The sequence below is a fragment of the Copidosoma floridanum genome, unplaced genomic scaffold, assembly GCF_036245765.1.
Source record: "Copidosoma floridanum isolate Cflo_tuat_1 unplaced genomic scaffold, Cflo_Japanese_pri ptg000024l, whole genome shotgun sequence".
Taxonomy (NCBI): Eukaryota; Metazoa; Arthropoda; class Insecta; order Hymenoptera; family Encyrtidae; genus Copidosoma; species Copidosoma floridanum.
Genome location: NW_028321901.1, coordinates 5,157,368 through 5,176,681, shown reverse-complemented (window position 1 = coordinate 5,176,681; position 19,314 = coordinate 5,157,368). Strand labels below are relative to the sequence as shown.

General features: G+C 35.0%; 2 protein-coding genes and 1 long non-coding RNA gene across 3 annotated transcripts in view; 1 reads left to right on the top strand and 2 right to left on the bottom strand.

Moving 5' to 3' along the window:
• The first annotated feature begins 1,289 nt into the window (after positions 1-1,289).
• ksh (transmembrane protein 167A-like protein ksh) overlaps positions 1,290-19,314 on the top strand; it is a 135,828-nt gene continuing 117,803 nt past the window's right edge. The window contains exon 1 of the mRNA XM_014354513.2: positions 1,290-1,526. Coding sequence (XP_014209999.2) covers positions 1,524-1,526 — 3 coding nt within the window. The 5' untranslated portion in view covers positions 1,290-1,523. The remainder of the gene's footprint in view (positions 1,527-19,314) is intronic.
• On the bottom strand, positions 2,857-3,368 carry LOC149374000 (uncharacterized). Its single transcript, XM_089595077.1, has 3 exons — positions 3,353-3,368; positions 3,037-3,278; positions 2,857-2,916 (listed from the first exon to the last, which is right to left on the bottom strand). The coding sequence occupies exons 1-3, from the start codon at positions 3,360-3,362 to the stop codon at positions 2,857-2,859; spliced, it is 312 nt and encodes a 103-aa protein (XP_089451203.1). The 5' UTR covers positions 3,363-3,368.
• Positions 3,473-4,358, bottom strand: LOC149373999 (uncharacterized). The gene is made up of 4 exons (XR_016293220.1): positions 4,225-4,358; positions 3,877-4,111; positions 3,599-3,804; positions 3,473-3,517 (listed from the first exon to the last, which is right to left on the bottom strand). It is a non-coding gene; the product is annotated as an uncharacterized LOC149373999 (long non-coding RNA).

Here is a 19,314-nt window from a genome sequence, read left to right as displayed (position 1 = left end):
CGGAACTGACAACCTCGACCGGGCCTGTGTTGCCCGGGTACCCCCGGCGACACCTCCAATAAACTTTATACGCGGGTCTCATGCACTCTCCGAGACACCGCATGGGTCAAATATCGTGGCGACCTTGTACGTCGTCGCCTCTCGCGACGACTTTACTTTAACACGACACAAAGGGGGATCGGGCACATACAGAAGGACTCACTCACGATCAAGTTTAAAACAAGAAGTATATTCAACTAAATAATATGAAAAGAAATACAAAATATTACTCGCTGGTGTGTGTGTAATTCTCGCACGTCGAGCGCGCTTGCTCGACGTGCTCGTGGCGCGAAAACGGAAACCGGGCAGACCTACGCGGGCTAATCTAGGGCCGCTGCCCTTTACAACAGACTGCCTGTTGGCAGGTACTTACGCGGGGCGGGGAGGTCACTTCTCGTAGCTGCCTTGGATAGGCCGAGCTAGGCGCAGTTAGTGTGATCTCGCAGAGGCTAGTAGGCGTTCCTACTGGCTGTGTGTGGAGATCAAGGTCGTCAGACATGTACTTGGTCTGACCTTGTCGTCGGGTTCCAGAGCCGGATCACGGCACCAACACTTTCCGTGGCGTCAACTTCACACCACAACTTCACACACCAAAAAACGAAAAGAACAACAGGAGACGGCAACACGGAAAAACTCGCTTTACGCGCGTTCGCTGGCCCAAGCTAATATGCCGCTCTCTCGGCCCTTTTTCCCGTTCCCCTACTTTTCCTTCCCACTTTCCCACTTCAGCCCTTTAATGCTCCTTCCCCCTTTCCCTGCTTCCTTACCTGCCCTAGCCTACTAATGTGGCCTAACGGTGGGGTACCGTAACACTGCAACAATAGTGAATTTATTGACTGAGTGACTCGTGAGGCGACTGCCCTGACTCGCAGTCGTTCAAAAAAGAAGGAAAACATAGTGAGCGGGTAGACCGCTACAATGAAGAAGTGCTGCAATCGCAAGCAAGGCAACAAGCGCGGAGGACGGAGTCGGTACTGCAGAGCTCTGAGTCCCTACAGGGCTCTAAACACGTCTGAAGAAGGTTGCGGTTGGCAGCAAACTTTTGACGTCGTGGCCAAGTGGCCAACGCTGAACGTAACTTGTTATTAATAATAGATATCGCAAAAATACTTCGGATCTCCACGAATCATGAAGTCATGAGTCATTTTTTCATAGAGATAATATAAAGATTATATTAAGATAATATATTAAGTACATTATATTAAAATTATTTAATGATTAATTGTATTAAGATAATGTAAAGATTATATTATCTCTATGGTTATTTCAATATTTGACAAATTGGCGACGACTTCGCAATTTACCCTCTCAGTCGACCCAAGCTCTTAGTCTAAAAGCGTTGACACACTTTGTATATAAATAATATATGCAGCTGTGCAGTTATCGTTCATCTGCATTGAATATATCAAGTTTACAGATTATCTATTGAATATATCAAATTTACAGATTATTTATTCTCATTGTTGTTATTGTAAGGCCATCGAATGGTGAGTACTAAAATATGTTCTATAAAGTTTATAAAAATTATGTTCACTCTTGCAGCTGAGTATGGTATACAAATTGATATAAACAGAGGCTGTAGTGATATCAGAATTAAAAGCGACTGTGCCATCATTTAAAGTTGAGGGGCCTTGGGGGAGTTGATACACATACTTTTTTTAGAATTAGTGACTTGTAGAAGTACAATAAATTTTTTTTTACATAAAAATAGTAGTCAGCCTGAAATTCACCTTTCTCATTTTTCGGCATGACTGCTCCACAGCAGTACCTAACATTTTTGCTAGAGCAAAAAGTATAACTGTGCCTTCATGGTTTATTTTTATTGTGAAACAAATTTCATTCACACTAGAAGAAAGATATATCTATTGCTCAAATGTAAGTTAAAGCCATAGAGACATTAGGGTTTCTAATACCTATGGTTAAAGCTAAGGCCTTGGTGTGGTCAAAAATCAATACCAGCCATCACTGGCCGAATATAATGTATCCTCAGTGTAGGATCCATTCCGGACCCAGATGTACTAGATCTGGGCTGGGTGTCTAATGGATCCAGTCTGGATCTATTTTGTGCACAGTTTCGGATCCGTAATGGATTTATTTACTTGACCTCCAGGTAATGGATCTTATACTCATCCAGTTCGGATCAGGCACACTATGATTGAGGTTAAAGTTTATGTCAATTGTTGCGTGTGCTAATTAGGTCTTCTATAATTATGTATGTTTTAAAAATAAATTTCAGTTTAAAAAACAAACGAGTCAGCAATATTTTATGAACATACACACATATAGTTTATTTAATGTGTAACTTAGAAATAAACGCTATAATTATACTGACTTATTTATAAATTGTCATTACTCAAAAATTTTTATACAAACATAATTGTTATTAGGTATTTGATTTCAATTATTAGGTATTATAAGTAGTCAAGCCCCAAACAACACATAGTCGTAATCAGTCATGTAGCAACACTTTACAATGTAATACTTGATCATTTTAAAATTATTCTTGCTCCTGGTTTTCAACCATTTCGTTAATTTCATCAAATTTTTGCTTCTTCCATCCGTCACTTCAATATCCATCATTGTTGATGAGAGAAGTTATAACTGATCTGAGGATCACGTTATCAGGAGCCTCTTTCATCACAGAAAAAATTTAATAGTCAAACATTACCAAAGTATAAATATTCACATCAGTGTGTAGGAAAATTGTGTAATGTAAAATGATAAATACCTTCAAAAACATTGTAGAACTCAGTTTCAATAAAAATGGGCTTTTTTTTTTCTTTAGTGCTGTGTGAGCCCTGAGTACTGTCTTGGTAATCAAATGTTTAAAAATTTTAGTTGTAAGTGTAAGAACATCTCTATGATGTACCACTTTGTCTGAAATTACAATACTAGCTTTGAAATGAGATGACGGTAGAGAAGTTTCTTGTTAGAAAACTATATGCAAGCACATGAAACAAATATCAGATCTTGAGAATACATTTAACGAGTACTAACCAGATCAGCTCTAAGAGCGTTATCTTCCTCAAGTCTATTGTTAAAAGCTTCAAATTCATTCAGTGGCTCCACTGGTAATCGATATCCGTGCTTTTCAGAAAAAAATGTTACTGTTACAATATCCTCGACGTGAACATTGTTTTGTTGATGTAAAGCTGTTTGAAGATTCTCAACAATTAGTATAAGATCGTTTATTTTTGTGTCAAGTGAATTAACTTTGATGCTGATTTTGTCCAATTTATCTGAAACAGGGAATTTTTATAAATGATCAATTAAAGAGTATTTAATAAAATTCAATAAACAAACGTCTTGGTACCGTTCTGCATGTTAATAGCTTTTTCTGAGATTATTGGATATCTGCTATGTTATAAAAAATAATTAATAAAGCAGTCAAACACAGATAAATATAACTTAAATTTAAAAAAAAGTTACGTACTCACTATAACTTTTATCAAATCATCAAGTTTTTGAATAATCCCATCTTATTAAAAGTTTTATTATTATTAATATTAGTATACAGTTCAAGGCAGTGATGATCTTATAATTAGAAATCAATATTTACTATAAGTTATCTTGTACATCATGGGACTGAGCAACCGGCTCTTGAGCATCGGGTTCATGCCTTATTGTTTGATCCTTTCTGGGACTGTTTATACAAGGAATCTCTTCAAACCTAGGAAATTTGAATAAGTCAGACAGAACCCTTCTGTTTTTAATTTGTAGGCCCATGGATGGCTTGGAAAGCAAGTTTTGCTTTTTCATTTGTATCTAAAATAAAACGAATCATTTGTATTTTTCCATAATTTGAATAGAAAATTTGTATAACAAAGAATTACTTACCATATTCAGCTGAGAATTCAAAACGATGATACTTCCATTGTTCTGGAGGCGAGGCCTGCATTTTTGCCAAATCATTTATAAGTTGTATATCCTCGTTTGTTAAAGGTGGATCATCAAAAGCCACAATCAATTTCGAGTTAATAATTTTACAGAATGTCGATGGAACCACACCGAACTGATTATTTAACCCTTCATTAGTACTTTTTATTTTTCCACTGAAGTACTTGGCAGTCATCTGAAATCACATTTTTATGAACATTAGTGATAACATGTGTTTATAATCTATAAATCCTTTTGTAAGCAACAATGTGTCAAAAAAATTTAGAGGCATATTACTATTGTATTTACCTTAGCAGAATTACACCAACAAAGCTGCAAAAACGTAGATTATGCCGTTGATTAGACAGGATAATAGGTGATCTATATAAGTATGTAGAACAAACAACTCTTCAATGAGTTTTTCAACAACTGGACTAGTCTGCTCAACGTCGTTTCACGTATGTAACTGCTGACTAATATCTTGTTTCAAGTGACCAAAAATCAATTTTTTTTTTAAAAAGCAAGTAGAAGAGGCATGATATATATATTTCGTTATCATCCGTAGGCAGCTCGCAAATAGAAGGCTTGACCATCTTACATCTTACATTGCTTAGTACGATTGTTTTAAATTCTGTGGATGCACTTTCGTCCAATTTATACATGTCTAGTTCTGATGAGTCTGACGGATAAGTAAAAGCACTTTCACGCACTCTTAATATTTTACCAAAAGTTTTAACATTTGACATTTTTAAATCGCATGTTGAATAAATTATTTAATCTGCAATATTTCATTTTCATGTATCAATAATGTGTTGTTTGGAGATTTATTCGAGAATGAACAACCGTTGTATTTTACACTTAAAATAAGTAATTCACTAGCGATTTTTTGGTGACATAAAACTTGAACTCTGTCTTTTCACAAAATTTTATTGTCTTAATATTGCAGTCGGCTGCACACTTGTTCAAGTGGGCGATTGCCCCTATGGACCATACTTTTTATTTCTCCCAGTAGACTTTCAAAACAGTATGCAGATATGTCATCTAATAGACAATTCATTTTTTCTACATCATCAGCCAAGTGAATGAGGCAGTGTATATTGTGAACAAGAGCGTCTGATCCATATAATTTAACAATATTTGTTAAATACCTTCGACTGTGAGCTAGCTATTTTTAAAACAATACCTTAGAATTTAAAATTCTGCAAGCAACACACAGTAACAAGATAAGTTTGAGTAAGTTAGGGGGTAAAATTCCCTTCAAAACAAAAATTCCAGCAGAGAGTGAAAAAAACCTATACTCCGTAGCCTTCTATAGACCCAGTTCACTAAGAGAGTACGGGTAGTTCTTTGAAATCCATCTGGAATTTGACTACTTAAATTAGCCAGTTTAGCAGAGATGCGTAATATATCATTTCTATTAAATTTAACGTTTTTTCCAGAGATCCAATAATTGAGCAGTTTCTTCGTGACTCCAAGGCATCCTAAGTGCATAAAATCCAAAACGAAATCTTCAATCATATATACATTTGGATTGTTTCTAAAGGTAAAACACCTAGATGATGTTCACTATTTACTTTGTGGATGAATGATTGGTGAGTTCTTCCCGGTTCGTCCAACTTTGGATAAATTGTTTGTCCATTTAGTCTCTGACTTTTTACCTTACATTGCTCACATCTGTAATATCCCCCATGGCCCTATATACGTTTTATAAAAGAACGAGCTGGGGATCACATACAAAGCACATTATTAAAACATCAAATAGCCTTTTATAAATTTCAATGCCTTTGATCAACATATTTTTCAACTTGTTTACAAATTTTTCAAGAAATTTTTGAACGCTACTTGGCTTTCCCTTGCCTACATATATAGCAATGAGAACCAGTTTGTATAAAATTGGTTCAGTATACACTCTTAATAATATAGGCCAGAATTCTGTACAACTCGAGCGAAACAAGGGCAATCCATCTACTTTGAATTGCAACCTCAAGGTTTTTTATTCATGTAAATCAAGATTTAAGAGTTGCTACAATTAATTCTCAATCCCAAGTAAGCCCAACTTTTGTACATTCTTTTTTAAAATATTTCCTATTTTGTTACTTTCATACTTTTGTTTATCAATACTTGTCATGCTGCAGTTAGAACTTTGATTCAAACATGTAACATCCAAGTAAGATTTTTCTTCATTGCTGGTAATTTCATCTTCATCCTCGGTATCAATACACTCATTCATATTGTATTTAAATTTAGCTGCATCTTCACCATCATCATCATAGTCACTACAAACTATACTATCATTTTCGACATTATCCGTACTACTATGACGTACTAAATTGGATGCACACTTTTCAAATTCCATGTTTGCTTGATCAAATTGAGATTTACGCTGAAAATCTCGGAGGCATAGAAACAGAATATTATTTACACAAACATCAGGTATTTTTTCCTGATTTTCTGTATTTTTTATTTCAGTATCAACTGCGTGATTTTTTGGAGCAGATATAACCTTTTCGTCGTTTGCGACAGAGGTTAGATTTTTATCGATTCTCTTGTTTAAGTGCCTTACTTTTCTACTATATCTCATTCGTATGGTGTTACAGCTCGTCGTTTATTTGTAGGAACCATTGTTAAATACAAAAGTAGAAATAAAAAACGTTTTCAGAACATATTTACAATCATAAACAGAGCAAAGGCTGTGGTTACTCAAGCAGACTATACACACATGTCATGACGTCACCTCGTCTGGAACGGGTCCTACACTGCGCACAGAACGGATCTGGGCCGAATTAGATTTCACACCATTGAAAAAAAAATTAATTCCTATAAGCAAATAAAAAATTGGATTAGCGAGATAAAAGTAGTAGAAATTGCTGCAACCAAAAACGAACCTCTGAATTTGTCAGCAAAGGGCTCAAAAAAAATGGTAAAAGTGCCAAAATCACCTAAATCGCAAATAAATCGAATACAGTAATAGATGGAAAAAAAAGTTAAATACAAAAAAGATGCGTCTTTCCAAGCCGCACAAAAGTAGCCTTGTTAAAATTAATTTTATTAAATAGTTTTTTTGCAAATTGCAAAAAACCGTAAATTTTGCCGTTTTTTGAAAAATTCATAACTCAGTCCCATTTGGATATGAAGAGCTGAAAATTTTATACAATGTTCCTTTCGTAGTCCTTAATATATGCTCCAAATTTCAAGATGATAAAATTAATAGTTTTTGCAAACCGTCGTGTTGAAGATAAAATGGTCCCTTCGAAAAATGGCTCTAAAAAAGTTTTGAGATCACTTACGGCCATTTTTCAAACGCGCTGCTCTTCGTCAAAAGTTAGTGTTCAACATGCTAAAATTTCATAATCCCATCTTGTTTAGAAGTACTGTTAAAATTGCATCGAAAAACAGTGATTTTCGCAGGAGGCCGTCGGCGGCGCGTGGTGAGGCGAGCCGCCGAATTAGGCCACGCCCACTTTCTCGCTGAGCGCTCGGCGCACTTTCGAGCGTGTAGGTTTAAAATGACTACGCGTTGTAAAACCAACGATATCTCCGAAACTAAGCATTAGAAATTGATGTTTTTTTTTTTTTTTTAATCTGGGGTAGCTTTCAATAATATTGAGATTACGCGTATCGACATATTAATAAAAATAATAATAGTCATGGAAAAACGCTACTTCTGAAAATTATTCTACTAGTTGTTGCAAATTTTAGTACTTTTGTAATAGATATTACATATTTTCATTTCATGACTATATGTATGTATTGCAATGCTGACAATAATTATGACATACATATAATAATTATTTTTAATAATTTTTTCTAACAACAATAATTTTTCCATCTATTACTGTTTTCGATTTATTCGCGATTTAGGTGATTTTGGCACTTTAACCATTTTTTTTAGCACTTTGCTGACAAATTCAGAGGTTCGTTTTTGGTTGTGTTAAGGATTTACTATATCTATGAATTTTATAAGGGTAACTAATATAAGTACAAGCGTAAAGTGTAATAGATAAGAGTAGGGAGAGAATGAATGCGGTACTGCGATCAGTGTATACAGTCAGTCGCTAGTTGATAACAGTAACGTGTGGTTCTGTTTTAGTAGTCCGACTCCAGCTGGCGTATGCCAGTTGTTTGTGTGAGTCAGGCAGTTAGCTGTGTGAGCGTGAATCGCTGTAAAGATACCTTACGCGTACTTACCTTATGAAGTATACTATTATAAAGTTACAAATTTAATAAATATTAAATATTAATTTAATAAAATTCTAAAACTAACGTGCAGTTCTTTATACCTTTTTTTGTCTGATTTTATTATTCTATATTATAAAAATAATTATTAAATTAAAAAGCTTAATTTAACAAATCAGAAGTGGGATCAATATATAAGATAAAACAGACAAAGACGATACACGGTGTAGATTGAAATTTAAATCAAGAGAAAAGGAACGCTGTAGATTTTAATGAGTGATATCGATGAGTTTGAGGACTTTATTGAAAATCGATTGACAGACGTTATAAAAAAAGGCGGCAAAATGAACGAGATAGAAGCAGAGTTAGCGATAGCAGAAATTGAGAGGCAGAAAAGAAAACGAGAAGAAGAAAGACAGCAACACGAAATTGACATAGGAAGACTTATGTCGAAAGTGCAAGATTTAGAAAATGCTTTGAGTTTAGTCAGTACAGCTAAAAATACAGCAGACCCAGAAGAAGCATCAGGTATAAAAACAATTTTGGTTTCGTTGGGAGAAATTATGAAAAGGCAAACTAATGTAATTGAACAAGTGCAACGAGAAAATGGTGGTAATCAACAGGGACAAGCATTGTCTTTATCAAACGCACAAGACGCCATAAGTGAATTTTTTGGAACGGAAGGGCCCGAGCAATCTAGAGCTTGGATAACCGAATTATTGAATTTAAAAATTTTGCACGGTTGGTCAGATGCTATAGCTTTTAGCATTGCAAAAGCACGCTTAAAAGATGGAGCAAGGAAATGGTTAATGGCTAAAGTTGACACTATTTTAACTTTCCAAGAATTTGAACGAAGTTTCATTTCTACCTTTACGTATGCGCGTACACATAGTGAAAAATTAAAGGACATGGTTAAACGTGTGCAAAATCCACGTGAAAATTTACAAAGTTATTTGTTGGATAAAGTCTGGCGGTGTAACGGACTAAATTTTTCAGTAAAGGAAATCGGAAAAGAAATCGCCACGGGAATTTACTCGAGGGAGTTGTCTCAATATTTACTTGGGAGAAATTATACTACTACCGACGAAATGATTCAAGATTTGATAAAGGTAGAAAAGATTTATGAAAGTCGTCGAGAACAAGCTTTTGAACGTCGTAATATAAACAAGAAAGAAAATCAAGCAGCTCTACCTTGGCATGGAAAAACACCGAATTCCGAGAAATCATCAACAGAGGCAGAAAAGTCTACTAAGGCACAGGGTGCGAAGAGGACATCGGAGCATCGAGGTGATATAACATGTTATAATTGCGGTCAAGCGGGACATCTAAAGCGTGATTGTCAACAACCGAAACGAGAGGTAATTTGTTATAAGTGTAAACAAAGCGGACACGTTGCGTCTCGTTGTTCTAAGAATAATGGTGTAAAAATCGAGGAAATCAATATGGTTTTAAATAAAGGCAATGATCAAACAGAGGAAAAATTTATTCGCGAAATACAAGTTGGCTCCCACGTGTATACCGCTTTATTAGATTCTGGGGCATCGGTCTGTACAATTAAAAATTATATCGTTGAATTGGAGCAATTTCAAGTAAATAATAATAAAATTATTTTAACCGGTTTTGGGGATTATAATGTAGAATCTCGTGGTGCTATATACGAATTTATAAAATTAAAAGATTTAAAAGAACGTAAATTGCAATTATTAATTGTACCTGATTTTGCGCAAAAATACGATATCATTTTAGGTCGACCGTTAACTGAAGCATTAGATTTAGGGTATATTCGAAGGGGTTATGACTTAACATTTTTCGAAGTTGAACCAAATGAGTATCAAGATAAGTCGCGTGGTACAAAAGTACAATCAGTAAATGATATCACCATTAATTCGGGAGAAATAAATTGTATTGAAATTAATTATAATAATCAAGAGTTGAGTATGCCTGTAATAAATGAAGGAAATAAAAATTGTATAATTAAAGCAGGTCAAAATATAGGAGAATCTATATTAGGTATTGAGACAATAGAAAATACGGAAAAACGTGAAAATCAAATTTTGTTAGATGAAATCATTGTTGACGAAAGTATAAATAATGAACAAAAAAACGAATTATTGCAAATATTAAATGATAATCGTGAATGTATAGCTAATAATATATGCGAAATTGGAAAGACAGACAAAATAACGATGAAAATTGAATTAGAAAAAGAAATAACAATAAATTCAAAACCTTACAAATTAAATGCTCGTGATCGAGATGATTTGGACAAAATAGTTAACGAATACAAAAGAGAAGGTATTGTTACTGATACTGATTCCGCATATATTAGTCCGGCATTTGTAGTGCGAAAAAAGGATGGGACGGCTCGCATGGTGGTTGACTATAGGAGATTGAATAAAGCTACCAAGCCAGTTCCTCATCCAATACCTAATTTTGATGATCTTTTAGAAGAATTAAATAACGCCAATATATTCATTACATTAGATTTAGCGTGTGGTTATCTCCAAATGCCACTGGAGAACGAGTCAAAGAAATATACGGGGTTTTCCACTGAAACACAAACAGGGCAGTTTGAACGAGCAATGTTTGGACTCGCAAACGCACCTCGTTATTTTGCAAAATTGATGCAGCGAGTTTTGGGTGATGCTCGTCGCGAAGGCATAGTGTTTCATTTCTTTGATGATATATTTATTTATGCTAACAATTGGAAAGCGCTGATGAATAATTTGATTAAAATTTTGGAATTGTTAAAGGATGCCAAATTAACATTAAATTTACCCAAATGTCGTTTCGGAATGTGTCAGATAGAGTATTTAGGGTATATTATAGGAGAAGGTAAAATTTTACCGGGAGAAAGGAAAATTGTTGCGATTGGGAATTTTCCGACACCAACAAATAAACACGAGCTGAGACGATTTATTGGATTGGGAAGCTTCTTTCGCCGGTTTATTGTGAATTTCGCAGCTATTATAAAGCCTTTGACTATTCTATTGAAGAATGGTAATGAATTTAAATGGGAAAATGCCCAAGAAAAAGCTTTCCAAGAAATAAAGTCAAAACTTGTGTCGAAACCGATTTTGAAATTGTATAACGCGAAAGCTCACCAGACTGAACTACACACAGACGCTTCTGCTATGGGGTTAGGTGTCATGTTGTTACAAGCAGATGAAAATAAAGATCTACAATTGGTTTATGCTGTTAGTAAAACAACTTCAGAAGTTGAATCAAAATATCATTCAAGTAAGTTGGAATTAATGGCAGTAGCATGGGCGTTGAAGCGTCTACGACCCTTTTTAATCGGTCTAAAATTTACAATTTATACTGATTGTCAAAGCCTAATACATTTAAATGCTTGGAAAACAAACAATGCTCAAGTGGCCAGGTGGATCAGTGAAATATCGGAATTCGATTTTGAATTAAAGCATAAAAGTGGAGAGAAAATGAAACATGTTGATGCTTTATCACGTGCTCCAGTGATCAGTAAAAATAAAGAAATTAATATTATAACAAATGAACAATTACAAGAAGACGAATTGATGATATTTCAAAGATCTGATCTAAAAATTAAACAAATCATTCAAATTTTGCAAAAAAAAGAAGGTTGTGAAAAAGAGGAGAAATCGGAGGCTAAAAATTATTTACTACGAAACGGTCTATTATACAAAAAAATAAAGCGAAATGACAAACAACTTGAACTTTATGTAGTACCCGACGCTATGAGAAAATCTTTAGTTATAAAGTATCATGATTTAAAAAGTCATTTTGGTTTAGATAAAACTGTAGAGCGAATTAATAAATATTTTTATTTTCCGGGTATGCGAAACTATGTAAGATATCATATAAACAATTGTCTTGAATGTATCTTAACGAAACATAAAACAGGCAGACAGGAAGGTGAATTACATCCAATACCTCCAGGGCGTAAGCCATTTGAATTGATTCATATTGATCATCTAGGACCTTTTCCTACCACTCCGCGTAAAAATACTTATGTACTAGGCATCATTGATACGTTAACAAAGTTTGTTATATTAAAACCTGTAAAGACTGTTCAGTCTAGTGCAACGATCAAACAGCTTGAAAATGTGATTGAAAATTTTGGAGCACCAACACGAATTGTTTCCGACAGAGGAACTTCGTTTACGTCTCACAGTTTTCAAGAATTTTGCGATAAAAATGCTATTAAACATACATTGACCTCTAGCAGACATCCACAAGCAAATGGTTTAATTGAGCGCGTTAATCAAACAATTCTACCTGCTATGAAAATTGCAGCAATAGAACAAGGAGATAATAATTGGGATAAGAATTTAATTAAACTCGAACAAGACCTAAATTCAAGTGTATGTGCTGCTACAGGAACAACGCCTTATGAAGCGCTAATGGGTTATCTACCACGTTTCGATGATGTTAATTTTCGAAAAATTACTTTAAAGAGCGAGTTATATACACCGGCGAACGAAATTCAAAAACATATACGCGAAAAGATTGAAATTGAACAGGCTAGGTATAAGGAAAGGTTTGATGTTAACAGACGTAAAAATGTAAAATATAAATTGGGAGATATCGTATTCATGAAGAAGAATTCAATAGCGACTGGATACTCAACAAAACTTCAGCCGGCATACACAGGTCCTTTAGTTATAACTGGCATTGAGCCAAGTGATGTTTATAGAGTAAAAAAATTAAATGAAATTGGCGATCGTGGGTTTAAGACGACTGCTTGCGTTAGTCAGCTGAAGATTTGGAAGGGTTCTAATTCTGATATACAAAAAAATAATTACAATTCAGAGAGCGAAAGTGAAAACTGCAATAATTTATGTAACACTAAACTCGATGAAAAAGAAAATAAAACCATTACGCTCAAGAAAAATATTATTAAAGATAGTGTACATCGAAATGAGCGACCTAAAAGAATTATACGTCCGCCCGTACGGTATGGTGATAATGTTTAAAATTTTTTTTTCTTTTCTTAACAATAATTATTTTTTATACTATGTATTCAATTGCAAAAATTTGATAGTTAAACGTTTGGGGACCAAACGTATATAGGATGGCCGAGTGTTAAGGATTTACTATATCTATGAATTTTATAAGGGTAACTAATATAAGTACAAGCGTAAAGTGTAATAGATAAGAGTAGGGAGAGAATGAATGTGGTACTGCGATCAGTGTATACAGTCAGTCGCTAGTTGATAACAGTAACGTGTGGTTCTGTTTTAGTAGTCCGACTCCAGCTGGCGTATGCCAGTTGTTTGTGTGAGTCAGGCAGTTAGCTGTGTGAGCGTGAATCGCTGTAAAGATACCTTACGCGTACTTACCTTATGAAGTATACTATTATAAAGTTACAAATTTAATAAATATTAAATATTAATTTAATATAATTCTAAAACTAACGTGCAGTTCTTTATACCTTTTTTTGTCTGATTTTATTATTCTATATTATAAAAATAATTATTAAATTAAAAAGCTTAATTTAACAGTTGCAGCAATTTCTACCACTTTTATCTCACTAATCTAATTTTTATTTGCTTATAGGAATTAATTTTTTGAAAATACTAATTCTATTAGTCTACGGATCCATTCCACGGATTCGGGCTGGATTTAATCATACCGAGTGTGTGAGGTTCTTTCTATTCGGGTGGCCACGTGGCCACTCTCACCAGACTTATGAAACTTTATGATTTATGGAGATCCGGAATATTTTTATCATATTTAATCCTGCATGGTAAAGAGTCATATGGTATTTAAAGTATTGTCTTGTGGTCGACTTTATAAACCAGTCGCAACTTAGACCAACTGATAAAAAATTAAAAGTCGCTCACTACACGTGCTATTAACGGTAAGATATGAATTTATCTTCTTTCCAAAAATCGACCTTTATAAAAATGGATTCGTTACACAAAAGCAAAACCATTTAAACCAAGCCACAACTTGGTCAGTTGGTTTTTTTACAATGATTTACATCCAGAATCAAAGTTGCGACAATCTTCGGATTTAATAGTGGGGGAAAAATGATATTTCCACGACGCTCATCCAATACTAATCTTATCTATAATTCTCATCTGAGACAATAGACAAGATAATGTACATAAGATTATAAATAAATTTAATGTACCCATATTTTTGGAGGTCGACTTTAGGGTAGAAGATAAATTCCAATCTTGACGCAAATGGCACTCGTGGTCAATAATTTTTCATTTTCTGTGCGTTCAATAAGGCTGCGGCTGGTTAATAAAATAAACCACTTGGTACTACTTCAAATACCACACAACTGTTCATCAAAATGAAATATGACAAAAATTTTGCGGATTTCCATGAATCAGGAGGTATTTCAATCCTGGATAGAGTGGTGGCTAGTTCAGATTTTCGACCACTCTCGGACCTCAGCTGTTGGTCTATTCGTTGTGTGCAAGTGTATTGGCGCTTTCTGATAGTAAAACGGTGCGTAATTTCAGGACTTTAGGGGATCCAATTCATTTTTAAACAGCAAATATTACAAGTTTGCAAATTTATTACGACAGTAAACGTGAAAGCAACAATAATTTCAACAATTCTGAACATTCTAGTTGTCTGTTATGTACAATGTTAAAGCAAAAAGTTACACCGACTTCGAATTATTGAAACAAAAATGCCACTGAAGCCAGTTACATAACCCTAAATTGTAGTATCGAGGCAAAACAAACTCATCTCGACCGTAAAGTTACGCGGTTCTGACGTAAATGACGCTAAGTGACATCTCCAATTGCTTTATTTTAATAATTACCATTTGTATTATTGAAGATTAAATTCAATATCTTTTTAATTAAAAAGCTGTGAACCATGAATTTATCATGATAATAATTATATTTACCTTCGGTGAATCGAAATATTGAAAAACTCAATAACGCGCAATTAACAATGTTGTGAGTTTTTAAAAGTCCTAAAATTTTGCACATTTCTCTCACCATGGGCTCTTAGATTGCTTTTTTTACCTCCTCTTAGGACTTGCACATAGCGAATAAGAAGACATTAGAATGGACTATAACCACAACATTGCACAGTCTGAACTCAGACTTGGTTTGTAGCTTCATTTTTCCTATACTTCTTGATAATGTGAAATTCAGCCAATGTCATAAAAGGATAACCAATTTCCAGCTACAAGATGGCTGAACTGTAATTTAAATACATGACCAGTATGGCTAAAATTTTTTTATTCATCATTATAGGTCCCTATACAGTCGTGAAAAAAATGTAGATTAAAACAAGATACAACACTAGAGCACTTATGTAAATTTAAAAACCAACTTCTTAATGTCTTAATGGGAAAGAAGCAAATATTCAACATTTAAAAAAGTTAGTTCTTTAGGCACATTTTGTAATGGTGCCTCACCGTTAGGTCATCTCAAATAGTGTCGGAGAGTTATTGTAAAGAAGTAAAGGGAATAGGCAGAAAAAAGATAAGGAAAAAGAGGAAAAGCCGAGAGCAGAGCCTTCGAATATTTTCTTTTTTACGTTGAATGTTAATAATTTCTTGGGAGTTTTAAAATGTAAAAACCATACTCATATCCTAAAAAATTATTTTTTTATTATGAAATTACGAAGTGGCCTTGCCAATGATAAGTATCAACTTACCAAAGTATTTAATGGAATTAGAATTAAAAATATATTTATTTCGATGTATGGAAAAAAAAATTGTTGTAACATTATTTATAAATGAAAATAAAACATAAATAAAAAGCAAATAAACCGAAATGATGAATCGCATAAAAAAAAAAAAAAAAATCTGCCTACAGTTGGAATCAAGCCTTAGATAGCAAAATACGAGTAGCGACATAAGCCGTAACCATCTTAGCTATCGGAAGTTCGGGTATGATAGATCTTAGAGTCGCATATTTTCATTGACAACCTCCGGAGCTTGTTCTATAGTTTATAACAATTATGATAAGGAAAAATAATAAATTAGTGGTTATAGCTGAACTGCCATTCTTAAAAAAGACGCTTAAAATTTTTTCAAAACAATACTGGATTTGAAAATACGTATGAACTTACGGCGAAAAAAAAATGTTTTGAAATCAATTTCTGTGCATGTAATTAAGAGCATTTATTTCCACGATTTAATTGTATCAGATTGATAGATAACATTGAAGTAAGAGCGAGAGAGAAAGAGTCAGTTAAATACATAAAGCATATACTCGGTTGCAGTCCAAAGAGAAATACTCGTATCGTCACTTGCTTTGGTTGTGCGCTCATCTATAAGTAAAGCTATAGTCGACATTTCCGCTTTTCTCCTCGTAGGCACACATTCGGTATACCCCTTCCACGTGTCTCCAAAATATGCGCCTATATGCTCATTTCCACGCGAATCCACTCCTCCTCTCGTAAGTGCACGATGTTCGATACGAGTCTTGCACTCTCGTAAAATGTGCGCCCGGTTCGACGGCTGGCTGCGGTGGGTCACCCCGATTAGTGCCAAAAAGTTGTCTCACCTCGTAGCATTCGCGTTAGCAATCTCTTTACTCACTTCTGCCGAGAAAGCATTAGATTAGTTTGGGCTTACGAGCACGCGTTATCTCTGCCATTGCTGTTTTGAATTGCCACGTCTTGCTGAGTAACTATATTTACCTTGGTAGTGTGTGACGACCCGAAGTGTCTTCCATCTTGATCTTGGTGGTGCTATGAGAGAAAGTGCTCCAAGATCTGGCAGCCTACTACCCTAGTATGTGAACTGGAGAGTGCGACTCCAACAATCGACTGATGAAGGTTAGTGCTGATGACGAGTGGCTTCAATCGGCTCTCAAACTTTGCCAGCAGGGACGACTGCCTCCGCTTAGCCCTAGTAGGTCTGCCCGTGTCACGTTTTTGTGTCACGCTCTCGTGGAGCTCATAGACATATAAGAAATAGACGTCTCGTTCTTATGTACAGCGCTGAAGCACAAGTAGAAAGAGACAACATCGAACATGTATATCTGTCTCTCTTGCACGTTGCCAACGGAGGGGAGGTTGCATCAGATAGACTTAGTTTACTGACCCCCACCGTTGGCAACGAACGAGTGAAACAAATATACACGTTCGATGTTGTGTCTCTTTCCACTTGTGCTTCCGCGCCGTGCATATAAGAACGAGCAGTCTATTTTTTATATGTCTATGGTCAAGCTTCCGTGCTCGACAGGTACGAACCCATACACACGCGCGCGCGCACACACTCTTACACCCTCATTAATCCTTGTGTTATTTTATTCGAAGTGTTAAGCGACTAGTAGCGCCGCCCTGAGGGTTTGATTTGGAACTATATGTTTCCCCAAAGTATGCGTTCAAATCGTCGCGGTAGTACGGATGAGTTTCCTAACAAGTCAGTGGACTTCAAACACAAACATACTAATTTTTCTTCTTTGGACGATTGTGCCTCGATAGCACCGTATAAAATGTGGTTGGTGTTGGTCACATTTTCACCTTCCACGTGTTTGCGTGAACCTTCACCCACATAATCCATTAAATCGGTTAAGGAAATGAAAAAACTTATTTTCTACGTCGTTGCTACCGCGACGATTTGAACGCACACTTTGGGGAAACATATAGTTCCAAATCTAACCCTCAGGGCGGCGCTACTAGTCGCTTAACACTTCGAACTGCATTTAATACATTTCTTTGATTTAAACTATTACTCGTGAGTACTGATTTTACATGTACCCTACCCCTACTTCCCCTCGTGCTGTAATTGTCACAAGAGGCGACAACGAAAGCGGCCAGTGATCCCTAGCCTTGGTAATGTCTCAACGGAGGAAATTCGCTCGAATAATATTACAGGGAGTGTCGGCGAGGGAATCTACAGGCAACACAAGCCTGGTCAAGCTCGAAACTTACGCCTCGTCCATCCGCTTTGCGTGCACCCCATAACAATCTTAAATAAAAAAAAAATTGCGCAATTTTGTTTCCAAGAAAAAGTTGTAGATTTTGTAAAATTATAACTGTTTTGTGTTTTTCTTTATTTTTCCAAGACCAGATTCATGCTTTAAGAAAAAAAAAAAAAAAACAGAGAAATTTCTTTAATCTCAATATTTTGAGTATACTTTAACAGCTTGCATTTTATACCTGTAAGTGGTCAAGCAAAATTTGTAATTCGCTTCGAAACAAAACTTTTTTGCATTTTAGTTTACAATAAAATTCTGATAGTTATAAAGGCAAAAATTAAAAAAAAATACCTGTAACAATTTTTTTTTCAACAATGCAAAGTTAATTTTCTGTAATAAATTATAACATAAAAGTATAGTAAATTTGAAGAAAATTTATTTGAAACAGACATTAAGAGTGATAGCAGTAATTCGAATAGTATTTTACTGGTATACTTTATGACTGTATAAGTATGCAAAAATATGTTATTTAAAAAGTTGACATAGGATTTACCTCAAATTTTGTTTAAATTTATCTCAATTTTGGTATTAAATAATAAAATGTTAATTGATAACATATGTAAACAATTCACAATTTTCATTGATTGTCTTGTACGACAAAGATCTTTTTTATTGGCGCTCTTGTAATTGATTGATAATTTATTATTTAATAGTAGCCAGTAAGTGCCCTGAATCATTGGTTGGTAGGCGCTTGTGTTATTTATTAATAATTATTTATTAAATAGAGTGGCCAGTAAGTACCCTGGGTCATTGGGTGATAGGCGCTTGTGTTATTTATTATTAATTATTTATTTATTTGAGTGGCCAGTAAGCGCCCCAGATCTTTGAGTAGTAGGCGCTTGTGTTATTAATAATTATTTATTTAACAGAGTTGCTAGTAAGCACCCTGGGTCATCGGGTGATAGGTGCTTGTGTTATTGGATCTTACTTGAACTTCGCGCCTCACGTTCGGTACGATTTTTTTTTTTCGATCTAGTGATTTCCCACGTCAGAGAGGTCGGGTCCTAGAGAATTCCCAAGTCTGGCTGGAACTAAGTATATCCCATCACTGATTCGCATGTATATCGGTTATACCCATGCACCTTACTTGCTTCGCTCGCTTAGAAAAGAAAATAAACTTATACCCTAAAAGTACCAACAGTACAGCTGCTGACCACGCATGCGTATATCCACGTAATTACGTGTATACACGTGCGAATAGACACTGCGGTTATTTTTAAATTACAATCTGAAAATCTTGGTACCCATCAGTCACACAGTCTGGTGTGCTAGGGCCAACGTAGCCATATGTTAGGCTGCGTATACATGGAATCTTGAACTTCCAGGGTTCCAG

Excerpts from the sequence above, each read along its gene's own strand:
- LOC149374000 (XM_089595077.1), bottom strand. Across the intron at positions 2,917-3,036 it reads ACGCTCTTAGAGCTGATCTG|ACAAAGTGGTACATCATAGA; the intron begins GTTAGTACTCGT and ends TTGTAATTTCAG.